This window comes from Eumetopias jubatus, unplaced genomic scaffold (assembly GCF_037043125.1).
Source record: "Eumetopias jubatus isolate StellerSeaLion01/CBP00866 unplaced genomic scaffold, mEumJub1_p1.0 scaffold_1, whole genome shotgun sequence".
Lineage (NCBI taxonomy): Eukaryota > Metazoa > Chordata > Mammalia > Carnivora > Otariidae > Eumetopias > Eumetopias jubatus.
Genome location: NW_028274807.1, coordinates 96,430,221 through 96,451,050, shown reverse-complemented (window position 1 = coordinate 96,451,050; position 20,830 = coordinate 96,430,221). Strand labels below are relative to the sequence as shown.

Below are 20,830 nucleotides of genomic sequence, written 5' to 3'. Positions count from 1 at the left end.
CAAATAACAGTAAACCCTTTAGGGAATAGGGTTATTCATATTAAGTCAATATTTTTTTAACCTTACTGTGGGCACATTCTAAACCACAAGTAACTAAATAGTATTGTGAATTTTAAAGAAAGAGGCAACTGGGTCAAATCTGATTTAACTGAACAAAGTCAATTGAAAACTTCTTTTAAAAAAATATTCTGAAATAAGTTTGGTTCTTTATATTCTTTCTTCCAAAAATGGAAAGTTACCTTTAAATCTCATTGAAGTCTGATAAAATCAGGGTTTTATTACTTAAATAAACTTTTTATTTGTTTATCAATGAACTATCAGAGTCAAAAAGCCATATGTGATATTTATTTTCAATTTTTAATGATGGTTACTATATACTAGCATATGTACAATTTAAATAACATTTTCTATGAATTGAATAATACCCAATATTTATGTAAGCTTTACATAGTACCACCATAAAAACTGGATTATGCTCCTGTGTCACTTATGATTCTTTATAGTTCTTCTTAGAAAAGAAGAAACTCAGGGTGACTGGGTGGCTCAGTCCGTTAAGCATCTGCCTTCTGCTTGGGTCATGATCCCAGGGTCCTGGGATAGAGTCCCGCATCTGACTCCTTGCTCAGAGGGGAGCCTGCTTCTCCCTCTGCCTGCTGCTCCCCCTGCTTGTGTTCTCTCTTTCTCTCTCTCTCTCTGACAAATAGATAAAATCTTTAAAAAAAAAAAAGAGAGAGAGAAAAGAAGAAACTCTACAGGCACCTCCAAACCCAAGATGCAAAACCAGTGCCAAACCATGATCAGTAACTTTCTCTGCCTTCTGTAACACCCTACATGGAGGTCAAAGCAGGACTTGTGATAAGATATATAAAAGAATCAAATTAGAGAGCAGATATGTCATTCATTTCCTTAGGAATACAGTAGTCCTTACAAATCTCTTATCTACTGACTAAAAGGTTATCTCCTGCCAAAAGCACATTTACTGCTAGGTATCTGGGTCTATGTGTCCAAACATGGGGCTTTTCAGGTCCAAGCGCATCCCTTAGGCCCACTGCTGTTCCAAACTACTGAAAGGACCTAAGTTGATCTAAACATATAAACAAAAAATTGGTGTAGGGGCTACCTAATAGGAACTTCACTCTGCTCTTTACCCAATTCAATACTGTGTAGTCAAAACACATGAAACCCTAGTTAAAGTTTCAACAGCAAAGCAGACCTGGAGTCCTCTTATCATTGTTAACAGATACAGCTAGATACTATTTTTCACTTGGAAATGACAAAATTCTAAGAAAAGTTACAAAGTGAACCATAATACTTCACTTATTTATCACACAGTAAAATCTACCTAGTAAGTTATCTATAGTTTGGGAGCTCTTTTTGTCTCTCAAACTAATCATTAATACATCTGTTTTTATTTAGGGTTGATAGCAAACTAAAATATGAAAAATCCAAAGAGTATCTTTGGAGAAAAGAAGAAAGCTCATATGACATATGTCATCCTTGGTAAGCCATTTCAAATAATAATGTTAAAATCAGAAGTAACTATTAAGTAATCCAGTTATTAGGTAAAAATATAAACATATCATTATAGCCACTCTTCTAATTATTGAATGTTGGCAAATATTAGCAATACTGTACACAAATTTAAACATGGCTTTAGTAAAATATATTCTAACACTGAAGTCACATGTTTTTTACACCATGAATTTCTCATTTAAAGAGATAGATGATTTTGGGGGGTAGGTTTTTAATAAGCATCAAAAGTTAGAAATTAGAAACAGCTTACCTTCGTTGACTGTCTGCATCTGCTAACTCAACTTTGTAGGGAACTATGTCTCCTGGTTCTTCAAATTCCTCTTCATAAGTCTTATTAAATGCATGTAGTATAATATTAGTATGTCCAATAAATGTATTGTACATTAACCAACTAGCTTGTATGCAATATTTAGAGAATTTTCTTCCTACAAACAATGTCATTAGCTTTCTGGCTGTGTGCCGTAGAACATTAGTTCTAGAAGATCTAAACAAATTCAACAACTATTTGTTGAGGGCATTTGCTATGTCAGCCATTTTATCACTTCTATCACACCTAGAAATAACACTAACAGCTGTTTTATTATGTAACTACTGAGTGCCAAGTAGGCTAGTGACTGAAATGTTTTTAGTTCTCTGGACAGTATGTTATAAGCTTACTCTGTGCATCAACAAAATAATGACAAGCACACACACACATATGTAAGCACGTGTGCTTATTTGTTCAATATCTTAAGCTTATCCAGAGGAGAATTAAAATGTTTCTAGGCACACACACACAGAGCAGAAGCTATTACCTAAAGAAGAAAGTAGTATTTAAAGGGATACTTCTTCCATTCTAGTCTTTTTCTGTGACAACCACAGGGACAGAAATATTGAGGACAAGTAGTACATTCAGGTACTAGATGACTAGAAAGTCAGAAATGTGCTGAGTTTGTCAAAACTTAAACCTTCAGCATAAGCTCTACTCCTGATTGGCTCAAGCTCCAGTTGATTCTACTTTGCGTCTTCTAGAGGTTTGTATTCAAGTTATTATTACCCTACATTCCTTAAATCCTAGTACTATTTTTCCTTTAAATAGAAAATAATATTAGATGACATTCAAGAAACTACATGTATACAAATTATATTAAATAGATAACATATTAGGAGACTAATTTCTGTTTAAAAAGACTGATAACATAAAGACCTAAATAAAACAAACACTAACCTACATTTCTACAAGTTAAAAGTAGTACATTTCCCACACTACATGCTTCCAAAAATGGCACAATATCAGTACAGCTCACAAATTTACTGCCTACATTAAAAATAATACTGTTTTTTTCCTTTCAACATATTTAATTCAAACTCTTATAAATTTCCTTCCCAACAAATTTGAATTATGAAAAAAGTCTTGTTGAAAACAATATGTAGTTGTAATTATATGTTATGAATTTCTCGTTTGTTAAGTAATAGAGTAGTCATTATGCACTTACATCATCCAGTTCAACTATTTTTAGAGATGGCTCAGGTCTCTCTATGTTTAATTCTTCTACTGGCAGAAAAAGCTCTGGGTGTTGTGCTTTGGTCTCCTCAACTAGGAAATTAGATTAGCAAATAATATCAAAGAATATACCTAATATCACCTGATAATTCTCTATCTTCAAATAACATGGTCAACAATAAAAGAATAATGTTCTCTTGTGCTTCCACACTAATATGTAAATGCTACCAATTCCCCCACCTCAAGTTAAGACACAGATTTTCTTAACATTCAATGTTTAAATAAATGATTTAATTTAAGGAAAAGTAAATCTATGGAATGGGAAGAGGAGTGTGCTTGATTCTGATCTAGAGACAAAGGGTACATAGTCTAGTTGAGGATAATATAGTAAAAAAAAAAAAAAAAGCAGATGCTGACTAATGCTTAGTGCGTAAAATTTGAAATAATAAATTAGAAAATGTCAAGTCTGAACTAACCATCACTATCTTCATCACTTTCAATCTGGGAACACTGTGCCTCACTAGCAGTTTTACATTGAGGTATGAATGTATCCGGTAGCATGTTTCGAAGTTGCTCCTGTGGAGTTCTACAAAACAAGAAAGAAGCAATTAAAAGACTAAAATATATTATCTGAAATTTTCCCATACAAGATCTTGATTTATTTCACAAATGAGTGAGTATACAAAATTAATGACAAAACCAAAACTATGCCTCTCATTCACAGAAGAAAGGTATGATTGTATAACAGAATCTTAATCTACTAAAATAATTCTGTAAATCAAATTAACATCACACAAGATTTTACTTTTTCTTAAGATTCTATTTATTTTTTTGAGAGAGAGAGGGCGAGAGAGCACAAGCAGCCAGAGGAGCATAGGGAGAGGGAGAAGCAAACTCCCTGCTGAGCAGGCAGCGGGATGCAGGACTCCATCCCAGGACCCTGGGATCAGGACCTGAGCCAAAGGCAGGCACTTAACCAACTGAGCCACCCAGGCATCCCCACACAGGATTTTTCAATCGTATGTCCTACTATTTTTCGTTTAGGATGAAAATCAAAATAGAAGTCAGCGTTCTTGCAGAAGCTGCATGGAGTCCATGAAACACGCTACACTATTTAAAAAGCTAATTTATGGGGGCCCCTGGGTGGCTCAGATGATTAAGTGGCCGACTCTTGGTTTCAGCTCAGGTCATGATCTCAGGGTCCTGGGATCGAGCCCTGCATCAGGCTCCACGCTTAGCAGGGAATCTGCTTGAGGATTCTCTTTTTTCCCTCTCCCTTTGCCCCTCCCTCCACTCATGCGTTCTCTCTCTCTCTCTCTCACTTGCTCTCTCTCTTTCTCTCTCAAATAAATCTTTTTAAAAAAGTACTAATTTGATAGGTACTAAGGGAACCAAAAGACATTGTTCTAAACTTTCACCAAGCCAGTAGGGTGATAAAATCTGCTCCCACAATATGAATGTAGCGTGTTCTGGTGTCACATTTATCACCCAATTAACGAGGTTTGTATGGCCCATCTTGTATAGAAGGCAACAAAACACAGGAATTCTCAGAAGTCAAGATTATGCATCTGGTTCCACAGGATATTCCCAAATTATTGGGAAGGTGGCACTTTTCAATCAAGAATATAAGTAGCTACAGCCCTTCCAGACCATGCCAGCTCATGGAGTCCTCATGTAAAAGTCAGGCCTTCTTAATGATAATAGTATGTAGCATTGATACAAAGCTTAAAATGTACCAGGCTCTATTCTAACTAATCTGGGGTATTAAATATTAATAGGTAAGTTAAATAGGCACCAGTATTATCTTAATTTTACAGATGAGAAAACAGGCACAAAGAAGTAAATCAACATGTTCAAAGTTATTCAGGTAGTAAATGCAGAAAAGGAATTTGAACCTAAGGAGTCCACCTCACCAAGTCAATGTTCTTTTTTTTTTTTTTTTAAGATTTTATTTATTCATTCATGAGAGACAGAGGGAGAGAGAGGGAGAAGCAGAGGGAGAAGCAGGCTCCCAAGGAGCAGGGAGCCCGATGCGGGACTCGATCCCAGGACCCCGGGATCATGACCCGAGCCGAAGGCAGATGCTTAACCATCTGAGCCACCCAGGCGCCCCACCAAGTCAATGTTCTTAACCATTACTCTATATGGCCTCTCTCCCAATTTGCAAAGGCAATAAAATTTGATAATCTGGCCAAGCTCAAAACAAACTGGCACCTAGCCACCAGAAAACTCTTTCCAGTTTGACACAGATTTACTGTACAAAAACTCAATCATAGATGCACATGAATGTACTATTATCCAGGACTCCCTTCTGAAGTAAAAATTTACCTAATTTAATGAGCAAAGCCTTGAAACAAAGGCTTGTAGAATATGGACAACAGAGTACTGGAACTATTGATTGTTTATTCTAAACTCAGTATTTTGCAGATAAAAAAATGTACACCAAGATATTTTACGGAATTTGCCCATGAACAAACAGCTAGTTAGTCAATGAACTAGGTCTGTATTCCAGATATTGGGACCCTGGCACCAATGCTTGCTTGAAAGTTCATGCTACATAAATCAAGGGTGAAATATCTTTTAGAATAAGATCACCTTGCCAGATTTTCCTCAAAATTTAAACAAATATTTATTGAAGACTGACTCATTGACAGGTACACACTACTGAGTTTCATACCTAAAAGACTGTTATGGGCATTACACTTTACAAGAGATATAGACAGCTTGGACAGCAGTCGCATAGGTATAACCAGTATATGAATGAACTTAAAGCCCTGTCAAATAAACCACAAAGGGATACAACTATACACCTATTAAAATGACCACCACCTCTAGAACCCTCAGTTTGATTCCCAGAGCAATTAGAGGGGAGGGGAGTGGGGAGATGGGTGGGTATTAAAGAGGGCACGTATTGCATGGGGCACCGGGTATTATACGCAAACAATGAATCACAGAACACTACGTCACAAACTAATGATGTACTGTATGGTGACTAACATAATAAAAAAATTATTAAAAAAAATAAAATAAAATGACTACCACCAAACAAACAAACAACCCTGAAAATACCATGCACTGGTGAAGATGGAGAGCAACCAGAACTCATACACTGAGGGAAAGGGCATGAACTGTGCAGGTGCTTTGCAGAAATGGTCTGACAGTTTCTCATAAATATCCACTTACCATATGATCTCGCCATCCCAGTCCCGGGTATTTACTCAGGTAATTAAAAATTATATTCAAACAAAAACCTATTTGCAAATGTTTCTAACAGATTTAGTCATAATTGCCAAAAACTAGAAATCAGCAGGATGTTCTTCAACAGATTAATGGATAAACTGTGCATCAGGATAATGGATATTAATGGATAAACTGTGCACCACAATAAAAAAGAATGGATTTTGATTCACTGAAGAACACAGATGACTCTTCAATGCATTTTCCTAAGGAAAGGACACAAAAGGCTACATATAGAGTGGTATCATTTAAGGGATATTCAGAAAAAAGGCAAATGTGTATGGATGGCAACAGATTGATGGTTGCCATGTGTTGGGGAAGAAGGGTTGAGTAAAAAGGGGAAGAAAAAGGGGGAAAAAAAGGAGCAATGGAATTGAGCTGTTTGGTACTATGGTGAACACTTGACTCCAGGCATTTGTAAAAACCCACAGAATTGTAAACAAGTTTATGCTTGTTTCACTGTAGGTGAAAGAAACTACAAATAAGCAAAGGGAGAACATGATGCTGGTTTGGAGTCAGAGGTATGAGTACACTCATGTTTACTTTAACAGATACTCAGGTAGATAGATACAGAAATAAATTTGGCTGTGTTTATAGTGGGTAAGTATACATACATATATTTCCTAGATGTTCTCTGAGAAGACCTAGGCTCTGTGGTACCTTTGTAGCCATGAGCATACTTATAATCCAGATCTTGGTTTCTGAATACCATTTTCCAAAAAAAAGAAATCAAGATTATTTGGAAAAATTATTTCTGGGCTAGGGCATGGAAATGCATCTTGGGTGCCAGAAAAATGAAGAGATGTTACAAGCAAACCAACCAACAAACAGAAAAGGATGAGACCACATTGAAAGCAGAGAGGAGTCAACCTAAATCAGCTCTCTCGGTGGTCAAGACAAGAACCATCTGAGTCACAAAATAAATAACAATAGTATGGGATATTAATCCAAAAAATAAAACACATATTCTGGAGTCTATACAAATAAACAACTAAATAAATAAATGAAAGGGGGAAGGGATATTCTTCCTTGAAGGATTCTAATTAATAAGTATAGAAGAAATGAAGGAAATAGAAAATCCCCAGCTATTCTGCTTCTGGCAAAATCCACTGATACACTAAAATTAGTAGAGTAAAGTTTAAGGAAAAACAGGATTTTGTATCATCTCAAGGTATCTCCCCTAAAATCTTTATTAGTTACTATGATGTGAATATGTCCCCTCCCAAAATTCATATGTTGAGATCCTAACACCAATGTGATGGCATTAAGAGATGGGGGTCTTTGGGAGGTGATGAGGTCATGAAGGTATAGCCCCCATGTGGGACTGATGCCTTACAGGAGAGGTCCAAAAGAGCAATGTGAGGACACAGCAAAAATACAGCCTCCTATGAACAAGGAGGCAGGCCATCACTAGACTCTGAGTCTGCCAGTATCTTTTTTTTTTTTTTTAAGATTTTATTTTATTTATTTGTCAGAGAGAGAGAGAGAGAGAGCACAAGCAGGGGGAACGGCAGGCAGAGGGAGAAGCAGGCTTCCCACTGAGCAAGGAGCCCGATGCGGGGCTCTATCCCAGGACCCTGGGATCATGACCTGAGCCGAAGGCAGACACCTAACTGACAGCCACCCAGGTGTCCCTGAGTCTGCCAGTATCTTGATCTTGGACTTTCAACCTCCAGAACTCTGAGAAATAACTGTTTGTTGTTTGCACGGCACCCAGTTTATGTTATTCGGTTACAACATCCCAAATGGACAAAGACAGAAATTAGTACTAGAAGTCTGGTGCTGCTAAAAATGTAGAAGCAGCCTTGGAACTCACTGATGGGTAGAGGCTGAAACGTTTAAAGTTCGTACTAGAAAAGAACTATACTGTTATGAAAGAACTTTTAAAGACAATTCTGGTGAGGACTCAAAAAGAGGAGAACTGAGGAAAAGCCTCAATCTTCCTACAGAATACCTAAGTAATCCTGAACAAAGTATCAGTAGAAATATGAATGATAAGCACCATTCTGCTGAGGTAGCAAATGGAAATAAGGAACATATTATTGCATACTGGAGGAAAGGCAATTTTCATTAACAAAGTGGCAAAGAACTTGGCTGAATTGTGTCTATGTCCTGGTGTTTTATTTAAGGTAGAACTTACGAGTGATGAAATTAGTTCTGTGGCTCAGGCAATTTCTAAACAAAGTGTTGAAGGAGAGGCTTGGTTTCTCTTGATTGCTCATAGTAAAATGCAAGCAGGGAGAAATGATTTAAAGACAAAATTACTAATCAAAATATAAGCATGAGAGGACCTATTCAGGAGAGAACAAGAAGTAAATGGCCAAAGGGTCATCTGATAAGGAGATTAATCAGAATCATCTAAATAGAAGTCATGACTTTTATCAGAGACAATGGAAAAATTACCTCCAAAGGCAATTCAAAAATCATCAGGGTTATCCCTCCAATTGCAGGCACAGAAAGCTCCAGGCCACACAGCAGAGAGTACCTGCTGGGGCAATGCCTGGTGAAACTATGGGGGCAAGGAAGCCCCTATAACCCCAAACTAGAAAAGCTCATGATTCCAGCCCAAGGGAGTCACAGGATGTGAGCCCATACAGAGCCATCATAGGAATAGGACCACCACCCAAAGCCATGGGAGCAGAGCCACCCAAAGTCTTGGGAGCCCAGCCCCAGCCCAGCATAGCTGTGGGGGCATCGCCTTAGCGTGTCTGGAAGGCAGGACCCCCACTCTAGTGTGTCTGGAAGGTGGGACCTCCATCCCAGTGGGCCTTGGAGTGCAGAGCATCAATGAAAAGGATAATTCTCAAGACTTAAGGTTTTATAGAATTTGCCCTGTTGGGTTTCAGACTTGCTTAGAACCTGCTACTCCTTTCTTCTTTCCTATTTCTCTCTTTTGGAATGGAAATATTTATCTCATGCCTGTCCCACCATTATATTTTAGAAGCACATAAAATGTTTGATTTCATAGGTTCACAGAGAGCAATTTGCCTCAGAATGAATCACACATTGAATCTTATCCATATCTGATTTAGATGATATTTAGATGAGACTTTGGACTTTAGACTTGAGTTGATAGCTAGAAGAAGTGAAACTTTGGGGGCTCTTAGGATGGAATGAATATATTTTGCATGTGAGAGATTCATGAACCTTACAGGGGCCAGGGAAAAAAGTTCTGTTTGGAATGGTTCATATGTTGCAATCCTAATCCCAAAGTGATAGTATGAGGTGAGCCTTTGGAAGGTGATGGGGTCATGAGGATAGAGCCCTCATGAATGGGGTTAGCGCCCTTATAAAAGAGACTTGAGAGAGCTCCCTTGTCCCTACTACCATGTTGAGGACGCAGTAATAAGATGTCTATCTGTGAACCAAGGAGCTGGCTCTCTCCAGACGCCAAATTTGCTGGCACCTTTATCTTGGACTTCCCATCCTTAAAAATTGAAACATGAATGTTTGTGCTCATAAGCTACCTGGTCTATGGTACTCTGTGTAACAGCCCAAGACATGATTTACAAAGGGAAAAGAGTGAGTGTGCAGTGGAGAAACTCGGTGAGTACCGCATTAACCACAGGCTCAAGATTAACACCCTGGTAATAAGATATACTGACAGGATGATTCTGTGATACCACACACTGAGAAGGGCACATCCATCCTCTCTGCATTATCCTTCCTCAAAATGCACAACCTCAATCTAAGATTATTATGGAAAAAAAAAAAAGACAGATCCAAGTTGAGTATGTTCTATAAAACACCTGGCAAGTACTCTTGAAAAATGTCAGGGTCTGGAAAAACAAGGAAAGACTGAGGAAGTGTTAATGGATAAGGAGCTATGATTAAAAAAAAAAAAAAAAGGGACGAGTGGGTGGCTCAGATGGTTAAGCATCTGCCTTCGGCTCAGGTCATGAACTCAGGGTCCTGGGATTGAACCCCACATCGGGCTCCCTGCTTGGCTGAGAGCCTGCTTCTTCCTCTCCTTCTACTGTTGCCCCTGCTTGTACTCTCTTGCTCTCTCTGTCAAATAAATAAATAAAATCTTAAAAAAAAAGCAATGTGGGATCCTGGGTTGGATCCTGAAGTGGAATAAGCACAACAGTGGAAAAACTGGTGAAATCCAAATAAAGTCCGTAGTTTAGTTAATAATATTGTACCAATGTTAACTTCTTGGTTTTGATACATGCACTATGGTTATGTAAGATGTCGCCATTATGGAAAGCTGAATGAATGATACGTGGGAAATCTTAATACTGTTTTACAACTCTTCGGGTATGCCTTATTTCAAAATTAAGAAAAAAAAAACTTAAATCTGCCACATGAAAAACGTTAAAGGGGCACGGGAGTAGATAGTAACCTGTGAAACAGAAGCTTCAAGGAAGATATGAGGGCTGACTTCAAAAATCTAAAGGAATGCCATGGAGAGGAAGAATTCAACTTGCTCTATATTGGCTTAATTGGTAGAGTTGAGACCATGTTTAGAAACCAGTCAGACACAAATTACAGTTCACTAGGAGATACTACGGCAGGCAAAAATTTCCAAAGATGGAATGGGCCATCTCAGGGGACAGTTTTATATGACTGAAGGTGAAGCAAGGGCTGGATGATGACAGTTCCTCAGGTACATTCTAGACAGGTCCTCCAACACATTGCTCCTCAAAATGCAGTTCAGAAACCAGAACTACCCACACTAAGTATCAGCTGGGAGCTGTTAGAAATTCAAAAATGCAGAGTGTCAGGTCCCACCCAGACCTACTGAAGAAGAATCTGTATTTTGCCAGTGATTCACAGGCCCAATAAAGTGTAAGCAGTACTGCTAGAGGGCAAAGTGAGCCTTTAAAGGTAACTCCCAATTCAGATTCTATTTGATCATAGAACTGTGAATGACACTAACATGTACTCAGTCATAATTCTGGTCTGATATTTAATAGTTTAACTGTTAAACAATTTATGAAATGGCACATCTAATGATATAGTCTTTGAATAAAATAACTGAATATTATTAATAAAACTGTAATACTGAAGGTCTAATTAACTTAAAAGTAGATTCTGAAAAGTACAGCCTCAAAAGTTTATTCTAATGTAAAAAGAATGAGAGCAATAACTTTCCAAAGTAATCTTTCATTTATCGCATTATTTTTGCTATTATTCTTAAATTCTATACCATATTTGTGCCTTTTTCTCACATACACATTTGCATTTCTCCTAGCAAACTCTAAATTAATGGTGCATCACATACATAAATAAAATTTAAATTCTTATTAGAACAGTAGAAGCTTCACAGGGATTTAATATTGCTTTAAAATTATGCAAGTGTGAAGCACACATATAAAATTGCTACAAAAAAGCATGTCACACAAGCCAGGAACATAAATAGCTTTTATATTTCTTATTAATAATGCAAAACTTCAGAAAATACCTTCTGTGTTTCTTAAGCCATAATTTTTCCATATAGGATAGACTGTCTTCTTTAAATTCAATATTGAGTGGTTCTCTCCAAATTTTCAGATTAGTTTGTACTTCACATTCTTCCAACGAGTCTATAAAAATAAATATAATGTGCAAAATTAATGTAAATTTATCTATAAATTACATCTCTCAGGATACAAAACTCACCATTTTTGAAGCAAATATGCTTTGATATTTATCTATGCAATCAATAGTTCTAGGCTTAATTAATGCAAAAGTGTTAAATATTAGTGATTTATTAAATGACTATATAGACAGTTTTCTTCAATAATCCCTTGAAATGAAAGAATCTTATGATTTATAAGGTTTTTAAAAGCAACCAATTCTTTTCAATGATAAATACAAACAGATTCATTATATATTCTATAAATGCACACACACATAAAGGTATGTATCATAGCCACTGACAGTAATACTTACACATTATGGGAAACAGAAAATAAATAACCCAGAATGGCACCTGGAGGAAACAACTGTCCTCATGAATTTATATCTACATGGCAATTCACTTCCAGATGCTTAAGATGTTTCTGAAGTACTACTAAATTAAAACCACTATTCAGAGATATTTAAAACTGATGGAGATTTCTGGGGAATAAAGCAGTGTAAATCCAGGATTACCAGTCTCTCCACCTTGGATACTATCCCTCTCTCCAAACTGACCATCACAGGAGGAGAAAAACTGCTGAAGGAGAAGAAAGGGAAGTAGTAAAGAAGAGAAAAATTATTTTAGAAGACTGAAACTAGAGGATAGTTCCAACTTTATACCACACAGCCTTTAATGAATAGCTTCCAGAACAGCCAAATGCTGGCAATAGAAAGAAACCAAAAGAATTTCAGTCACACTACCCCTATTCTTCCCAAAAAGTAGAGCTGTGTCAAAGAAAGCAATTGGAGGAAGTTCTCAGAAACACCTCCAGAATGCACTAAACTGAAAGAACAGGAGTTAAGGATGTGAGCAAAAGGAGATCCCTCCACCATGGGCCCTCCTTGCCAGTGCAAAACAAAATATTTCTTGATAGGAAAGCTGAAACTAAAAATGAGGACTCACTTTTTTCTCTGTCTAGTCATAAAGCAGAGCTGCTCTGCTTGAGCAATAACCCCCAGATCTATCAGGTGATGAGGAGGAAGAATGTAAAGCAGCTGGCCTGTGATTCACTCTTCTCCCGTTACCAACTGTACATCCCCGGGAAATAAAGATGGCAGGTGACCTGGGTTAATTTGCTTGTGAATATGTTAATAACTGGAACTTCTGGCAAATAGATTAATGATATTAATGGAAGCAGACTCTTACCTCTTTAATGCATTTAACAGGATAGCCCTTATTTACAATTGCTTATAGAAAACAAATCTAGGACACATGGATCTATGAAACATGTCTCCCTGAAAAGTGCCACATAAGCTACATAACTTAGGTTTCGGTTTGCTCCCTTGTTTCATGGGTCTCTGGCTACCTTTTGTGAGAATTTGTGTGAGATGCCCCAATATTCATACTGATGGGATGGTGGGTGTTTTTCTCAATAAACAGTGCCAAAGTCTTAAGGTGAACATATGTTTTGATGTGTTTGAGGAGGTGTTGGAGGAACAGCCAGGTAGTCAGTGTAGATGAAACAGAACAATCCAGGAGATGAATAACAGGAGGTGAGATCACAGAGATAATGGACTTCAAATTCCATTGAAACTTTTAGGCCATTGTAAGTACCTGCTTTTCACACTGAAGGAAATGAGCCTTTGGAGTTCACTTAAAATGAAATCAAGTTAGAAATCAATAACAAAGGGGCGCCTGGGTGGCTCAGTTGGTTAAGCATCTGCCTTCAGCTCAGGTCATGATTCCAAAGTCCTGGGGTCCAGCCCTGTGTGTCAGGCTCCTTCCTCAGTGGGGAGTCTGCTTCTCCCTCTCCCTCCCCCCTTACCCCTCCCCCTACTCATGCTCTCTGTCAAATAAAAAAATAAAATCTTTAAAAAGAAAAAAAATAAACCAGTAACAGAAATAACTAGAAAACTTGAAAATTCAAATCATGTTACTAAGCTAAATGGCCAAGAAGCATATAAAAAGATACTCAATATCATTTGTAATGAGTTACACAAAGTAAATAGGCCATTTCATCTCTATCAGAGCAGAAAAAATTTTAAAATCTGACAAAGCATTGATGACAATGGGAGGCCACCAAACCTCTTGTCTACTGCAGGTGGGAGTATAAACTGATACAAATACTTTGGTAAATAATTCAGTTTTATCTAGTATAGTCAAAGACATACACAACCTCTGACCCAGCTAGTCCACACCCAGGAAAAGATATCCTAGAAATGTGTGCATATGCGTACCAGAGACCTATACAGAAATATTCATACCACAATTGTTTGTAATGGCAAAATGGGAATCAACCTCCAAACCCACCAACATTTAAACAGGTAAATGGTGATATTTTCATATTACAGAAGACTATTAAGCAGTTAAAAATGAATAAAATACAACTATGTACATCTTCATGGGTAAATCTCAGTATAATAGTGAGTGAAATAGGTTGCAAAAGAATACATACACTAGCTTTCCACTTACATAATGTTCAAATACAGGCAAATTTAACAACGTATTGTTTAGAGATAAACACATGCAGTAAACTACAAGGAAATTTTTTAAACAATGGAAAAATACAAAATCTAGGTTAGTGACAATCTCTTAGAGAGGGGGAAAGAAGAGAGAGACCAGGTGCTTACTGCTTTGTTTTTCTCCAGAATCCACACAAATTTTGTTAATGTTCTTTTGTATCTACTTAATATGTTAGAAAAAGAAAAATATTGACAAAAATATACATATGGTACACACACAGTCATATATATGTATGTAATACTTTGGGGCAAAAAATATCATATTATCTCAACAGAAGTCCTCATCTTAATTATTTCTCTTCAGCAACCACTGACACAACATTTCTACTTTTAAAAATTTGTTTTAAGGTAATTGTACAATTACACAAAGAGCTAAGATAGTCATTACGACTTATTTTACCATACTGAGAATCAGAAACAAAATATCCATCAATAAAATTCTTATTAAGTAAATCGTGGCATACAGAGTATTATGCAACAGCTACAAATGATGATATATACCTGTATTTATATGGAAAGTTGTCCATGACAGAATCTAAGCAAAAATGTTACAAATAGCTTGTATAGTGTCACTCCATTTATGCTTGTGTTTGTGCAACTGTGTCTATTGAAAAACATGTACCAACACATTAACATTGATTATCTCTACATGGTTGAATTAGGTTATTTTCATTTTCTTCTGGCTAACTTTTTGTTATACAAAATCATGTAAAATAATCACTATATTATTCTTATAATATAGTTATCTCCACTATGAAAAACAAATTTTTTTCTTCCCTGACCTTATCTGATTTATCAAATCAGTCCCTTTACTATTTTAAACACTCTGTCTTTCAAAGTAGACAATCAAAAGGTATTTTTATAGATTTTTCCCTTTCAGAGTAGAAAAGTAAAAAATACATCAAAATTTGAAAGTTCAAATAAAAAGCACATAAAATAACATAGTGAATGAGAATTATATTAAGATACATGCTACAAAGAGAGTATATAAATAAAATCTTGGAAATATTAATGAAACTGATGTAACATGAACAAGAGTAGGGAAAAATATTTCAAAGAGAACATTATTTAGTAAAAAATCCAATTCCAATTGGAAGATGGCATGGGATACCTTGACGTTAGGAATCATACTGTTATAAAGAAAGAATAATCAGGAGAGTTCCTGTGCTGGAAAAAAATGAAGTAAAATAATAAAATTGGATGCTGTCAAAAAAGATACATGATTGAAATTTATTATCTCACATTTTATTTTCAGTGAAAAGCAATTGGAAGTCTCTACAAGATTCTGAGTAATAAAATTAATAAATCAAATAGTTTTAAAAGGATGATATTCCTCAAGAGATTCTGGGAAATGTAAAACAGAGACAGTATGTGCCTCAGTCATCCAATCTTCAATGTCCAGAATATGGGTGCAAAAATCATAAAGGAAAAGTAAAAACAAGAAATATCCCTTCGGACAGGAAAAAAAAAAAATCAATTCTCCCCCTTAAGTTCATAGCAGTCCTTGAACTGTATTTTTTCAAGACACAAAAAAGTTCTTTACTTTTCTATCTCACAGATCCTCTTGTTTTATGTATAAATACAGTTCAATAAAGGAACAGTTGTCCCGATAAAAATTTTCTGCCAGGAGTGGGGGAGCTGAAAGCATCCAATTCTCCATTCATTTGACAGTCTGAATTTACATTGGAGACAAACACAAATCTCCCCAGTGCTCAAGTCAGGGTTCTATAAATATTAAACCACTTACCCCTGGTTGTACAGTGAATGCTCCTTTGAGGAGTTAAGGCAAAATGTTATCCTAATGCTAACAGTTTCTGAACACTGCATTTATATTCACAGAGAATGGAGATAAATAAAATAAATTTGGCTTCATTTTATAACATTCATTTTATAAAAATAGCTGTACCTGCTTTTGCTGCATGTAAGTTCTGTTTCTCGTTGTCATCTTGATGTCCAGTTCTCCATTGATTTAAAGCTTCCTGAAAGGACTGGGCAGAAGCTTCTTCATCAAATGACCCTTCACAGAAGAGCCTATCTTTTGGATTTGAACACTCTGCTCTTTTTGTGGTTGGAACTTCTACCTAAACCAATTAAAAGTGCATCTAAGTGTGCTTTACTAAATTTCCCATATCTTAAAATACAGGTAGCATTAATTATTAGGCATTTTGAAACATACACTACTTTTTAACTTAGAAGTGGAATGTTTTAAAGTTGTACTTATGCATATGCTTTACTGATTTCTTTAAAACCGTATCAACAATTAGAAATGGTCTCTTCAAAAATTATTAAAACTAGAGCCTGCATGACTGAGGATTTATCATCATGTTATTCACCAGTGTTCCCCAGGGGAAGTGGCAATAGTTGTGAATCTAATCCCCCTACTTCTCCAATCTGCTCAGCAGAGAAAGCAGGGTTTTTTGTTGGTTTTTTTTTTAACATATGAATCTAATCATGTCACTCCTATGTTCAAAACCTTCCAATGACTCTATGAAACCCCCAGTTCCTACTAGGACCTACCAGGCCCTACAGACCTTGTACTCCCCTGCCTTTTTACTTCACTTCCTTCAATTCCCCTCTTCATTCACTGGGCTCCAGCCAAATTTACATTCTTGTAGTGCTGGGAGCCCACGAAGCACATTCTCACACGAGGGCCCTGCGCTAGCCATATCCAATACCTGGAGTGACCCTCCTCCATATTTTCACATAGCTACTCCATTCATTTCAGGTGGTCTGTGTACAACCATCACCTACTCAGAGAGTAGGTCATGACCCTACAAATATAGCCCCTTTACCCCCCACCTTCCATTCCCTTACCTGCTATATTTTTCTCCGAATAACATCTCTGTAAATTTATTCTACGTGTTTATTTGTGTATTGCCTATCTCTCCTCATTAGAACGTAATGAGATCAGGGGTTTTGTCCTTTTCCTCAGGGCCAAGAGCAGCACGTGGCACAAAGTAGGTGCTCATTAAAAGTTAGCTGAATGAATGAACAAATTAATTAATGCATATGAAGCTGCACATGCTTCTCAGCATAATGATAAAGAGGAAAGGATGATTTCAGTACAAAATATAGATCCACTGTGAACGCACAGAAGAAAATAAAGGTAGGATTTGGCAGTTATCCACTAGATCAGAGAAAACGGCCAAATTAGGAAAATAAAGCAAAATGAAGTCCACACCAATGCTGAATTAGCGATGTGGATTTACCTATGCTGATCAAACTGCTAAATCACCATTGTGTATCTTATAGATACAAAAGTAGAATCCTCTATGTTCACCCCTTAATTGCAAAATAAACAGGCACTGTTAGAGTATAATTGAGAAAAGAACATTAAATATGTGTCCAAAATTTTGAATATAAACAAAAGCATCTGGGAATGTGAAGTCAATGCGCCAGCTGTTGGCCACAGAAACATAGGTTTAAAAGTCCACAACAGGAACAGGTGCAAGAAACAGGTTATTTAATGCAGATAAACAAGAATTCTATGGGCAAAAAGTGGCAGGGACAGTATTACAGAGAGAGGGAATGGTATATATGCTAAAACATGGAGTCAAACAGCACAGTGGCATGGAGCCCTTAGTAGTTTGCACTGCAATCGTAAAGAGTGGGATATGAGAAAATATAAAGGGTAAAAGATAATCTGGGCCCGATCATGAAGGATACTGCCCATCATACAGAGGAAATTAGACTTACACATAATGGAAACTCAAAGCCACTGAAGGCTCCTACACAGTAGTGTGGGAGAAAGAGAAATTAAGGAATAGTGAGTTTGGATGCAAAGACACCAGTTAAAACATTACAGCTAATTGCTAATATCTAACAACATTACAAACGCATGACGTGTGTGTGTATACACACACACACAAGGTATATGCATACGTGTACGCAAAACAATACTTTTCAAAATTACTCTTTATACTCTAGTTTGTACTGGCAAAAGATTGAAGTAAAGTAAATGTTGTCAGTGGAAATTTCAAATTTTAAAATTTAAATTTTTATATTTTAAAGTCTTTTCATATCTAATAAATAGGGTGTTTTATAACCACTATATAGAATGAGAAGGCTATAGAATGTACTTATATGAATATCAAAACTATTGTTAAGTATAAAAAGCATATTTGCAGAGCAGCGTTTAACATTAACATTTGTGTAAAGAAATACATACATACAAAACTGGAATTATTATTGACTTCTAGAAAGGGAGAGAATGAAACCCACGTTCTGTGTTATGAACTTTTGCACTTCAAGGAAAAGCTAATTTCCGTATTTGGAAGAGCAATAAGGATAGAAGGGACCAAATATTCAAGCTAGATTTTAGACAGTAGACTGCGTGAGACATGGTAACTAGCTGGATGTGCAGAGGAAGAAGAGAGAGGACTACAGAAAATAACGATTCTTGGCTCACCTGAAAAGCAAGAAGATAGGCTGTCAACAACAGTGACATCTATAGATTTTGGAGGAGAGGTAGATTTCGTTTGAAAATACTAAGTAGGGGCACCTGGGTGGCTCAGTCAGTTAAGTGGCCAACTCTTGTTTTGCCTCAGGTCATGATCTCAAGGTCATGGAATCGAACCCCATGTTGGGCTCTGCACAGGGCATGGAGCCTGCTTAAGATTTTCTCTCCCCTTCTCCCTTTGCCCTTCCCCCCTCTACTCATGTTCTCTCGAAAGAAAGAAAGAAAGAAAGAAAGAAAGAAAGAAAGAAAGAAAGAAAGAAAGAAAGAAAGAAAGAAAGAAAGAAAGAAAGAAAGAAAGAAAGAAAGAAAGAAAGAAAGAAAGAAAGAAAGAAAGAAAGAAAGAAAGAAAGAAAGAAAGAAAGAAAGAAAGAAAGAAAGAAAGAAAGAAAGAAAGAAAAAAGAAAGAAGAAAAGAAAAAAGAAAAGAAAATGCTGAGTTTGTGGGAAGGTATTTATAGGTATCCAGTAATCAATATGATATGTGTATGTATGTATGCTGCACTAATGAAGAAGCACTGAAAACTCAGTGCTTAATACAAAATGGTTTAAGTATGCAGTGATTCCAGCAGGTCTCCAGAGTAGCTCCTTTCCAACCAATGAATCAGAGATATAAAACATCTGCCTTTATAGCTATGCTTTTGGAATACTTGGCTTCCTCACAGCAGTGGCAGGATAGGGAAAGTCAGAGGACTGGACACTGGCTTTTAAATGTTTGAGCCCAGAACTGTCATATGCCACTTCCACTCAGAGCCTAACATGACTCTACCCAGTTCTGAAGGGAATAGGAAATTTGAAAGAGCACATGGAATCCAGTGGATAATATTCATTATCCTTCTAAGCCACATGATATTCCTGCAAGATATGTTTCAATATCCCCATTTTCTAGAAGAAAGGATACACTTTAACAAACTCACCCAGTGCTTCTGATGCTTACTTATTACAGTTGGAGAGCCACTGCTCTTTGGCACTGAATACAGGTGCTCACCTAAGGGTTGATAGAGGTGATATCCAACCAGAATACTCACACCACAGTGACTTAGCAGTTGTTAAAACCACTGGACCTGTGGACCCACCCAAAGAGAGGCTGAATTTGGTCATGTATGTTTCTTTAACATAACAGAACCAGTTGGTTCTGATGTGCACTCCTGCATGAAACCACTGAATTAACAGTTTTTAAGTTAGGACAAGAAGTAGAGAGGGTCTATATGGCATATACAGTCACCTATGGGGACAAAAGGCAGCATTTATTGTAGGGATTAAAAGCACAGGCAAAGGTGTAAGCTTTCTAGTAGGGCTAGTTACTAAATTCCTCTCTGCCTTTGTCATCTGTTAAACAGAGTAATAATAATGTGAAACTTACATGGTTATTGTGATTATTGGATATGATAAGGCAATTAAAGGATTAAGCACAATGCCTAGTGTTAGGTGTTTAACAAGTGTTAGCTGTTGATTTATCACTATTTTCATTGATAAGATAAATAAGATAAAATGGCAGGCAGGAAGGAAGAAACCCTTAAAACCATAGCCTCTGTATAGCAGCTAAAAGCAAACAATTTGGAGTCGTAAAGTCTGGGTTCAAATCTAAGTTTCATTCATACCTTGGCCAATTTATAAAAACTGATCTTTGTCACTAATTTTCTCATCTGGAAAAAGAAGGGAAAAATTAAGAGAGGACAGAAAGAGATAATACATGTAAAATATGTAGGACCGTGTCTGGCACAGAGTCAGTTTTCAACACATTACTATTATAATAACGAGGCCATAACGCATTCAGGGATTCTTCACAATCACCCTTAACAGGTCTATTAGAAAGTGAAATCCATGTAAAAACACTGACTTTCCTGGACAACTCAAGCAGTTTCTTTGCTGCAAAGAGGTCCTACGAGCATAATGCATGTTTTCTTCTTTGCTCCATGAGCATGGGTTAGGAACTCAAGAAACTGAAGTTCAAGCTTGACCCTGTCACCAAGTAACAAGTTGTGTGACTTTGGCCAAGTTTGTTACTCTTTCTGAACTACAGTGGAAAGGTGAGTGGCATCTAAAAGAATGAGG

The 20,830-nt window shown here is 36.8% G+C and overlaps 1 protein-coding gene across 1 annotated transcript in view; it reads right to left on the bottom strand.

Moving 5' to 3' along the window:
- Positions 1–20,830, bottom strand: part of ZBBX (zinc finger B-box domain containing) — a 108,189-nt gene that overhangs the window by 32,197 nt on the left and 55,162 nt on the right. Inside the window, exons 8-12 of the mRNA XM_088020132.1 lie at positions 16,227–16,401; positions 11,661–11,781; positions 3,493–3,602; positions 3,009–3,109; positions 1,784–1,863 (exon numbers count right to left, since the gene is read on the bottom strand). Coding sequence (XP_087876258.1) covers positions 1,784–1,863; positions 3,009–3,109; positions 3,493–3,602; positions 11,661–11,781; positions 16,227–16,401 — 587 coding nt within the window. The remainder of the gene's footprint in view (positions 1–1,783; positions 1,864–3,008; positions 3,110–3,492; positions 3,603–11,660; positions 11,782–16,226; positions 16,402–20,830) is intronic.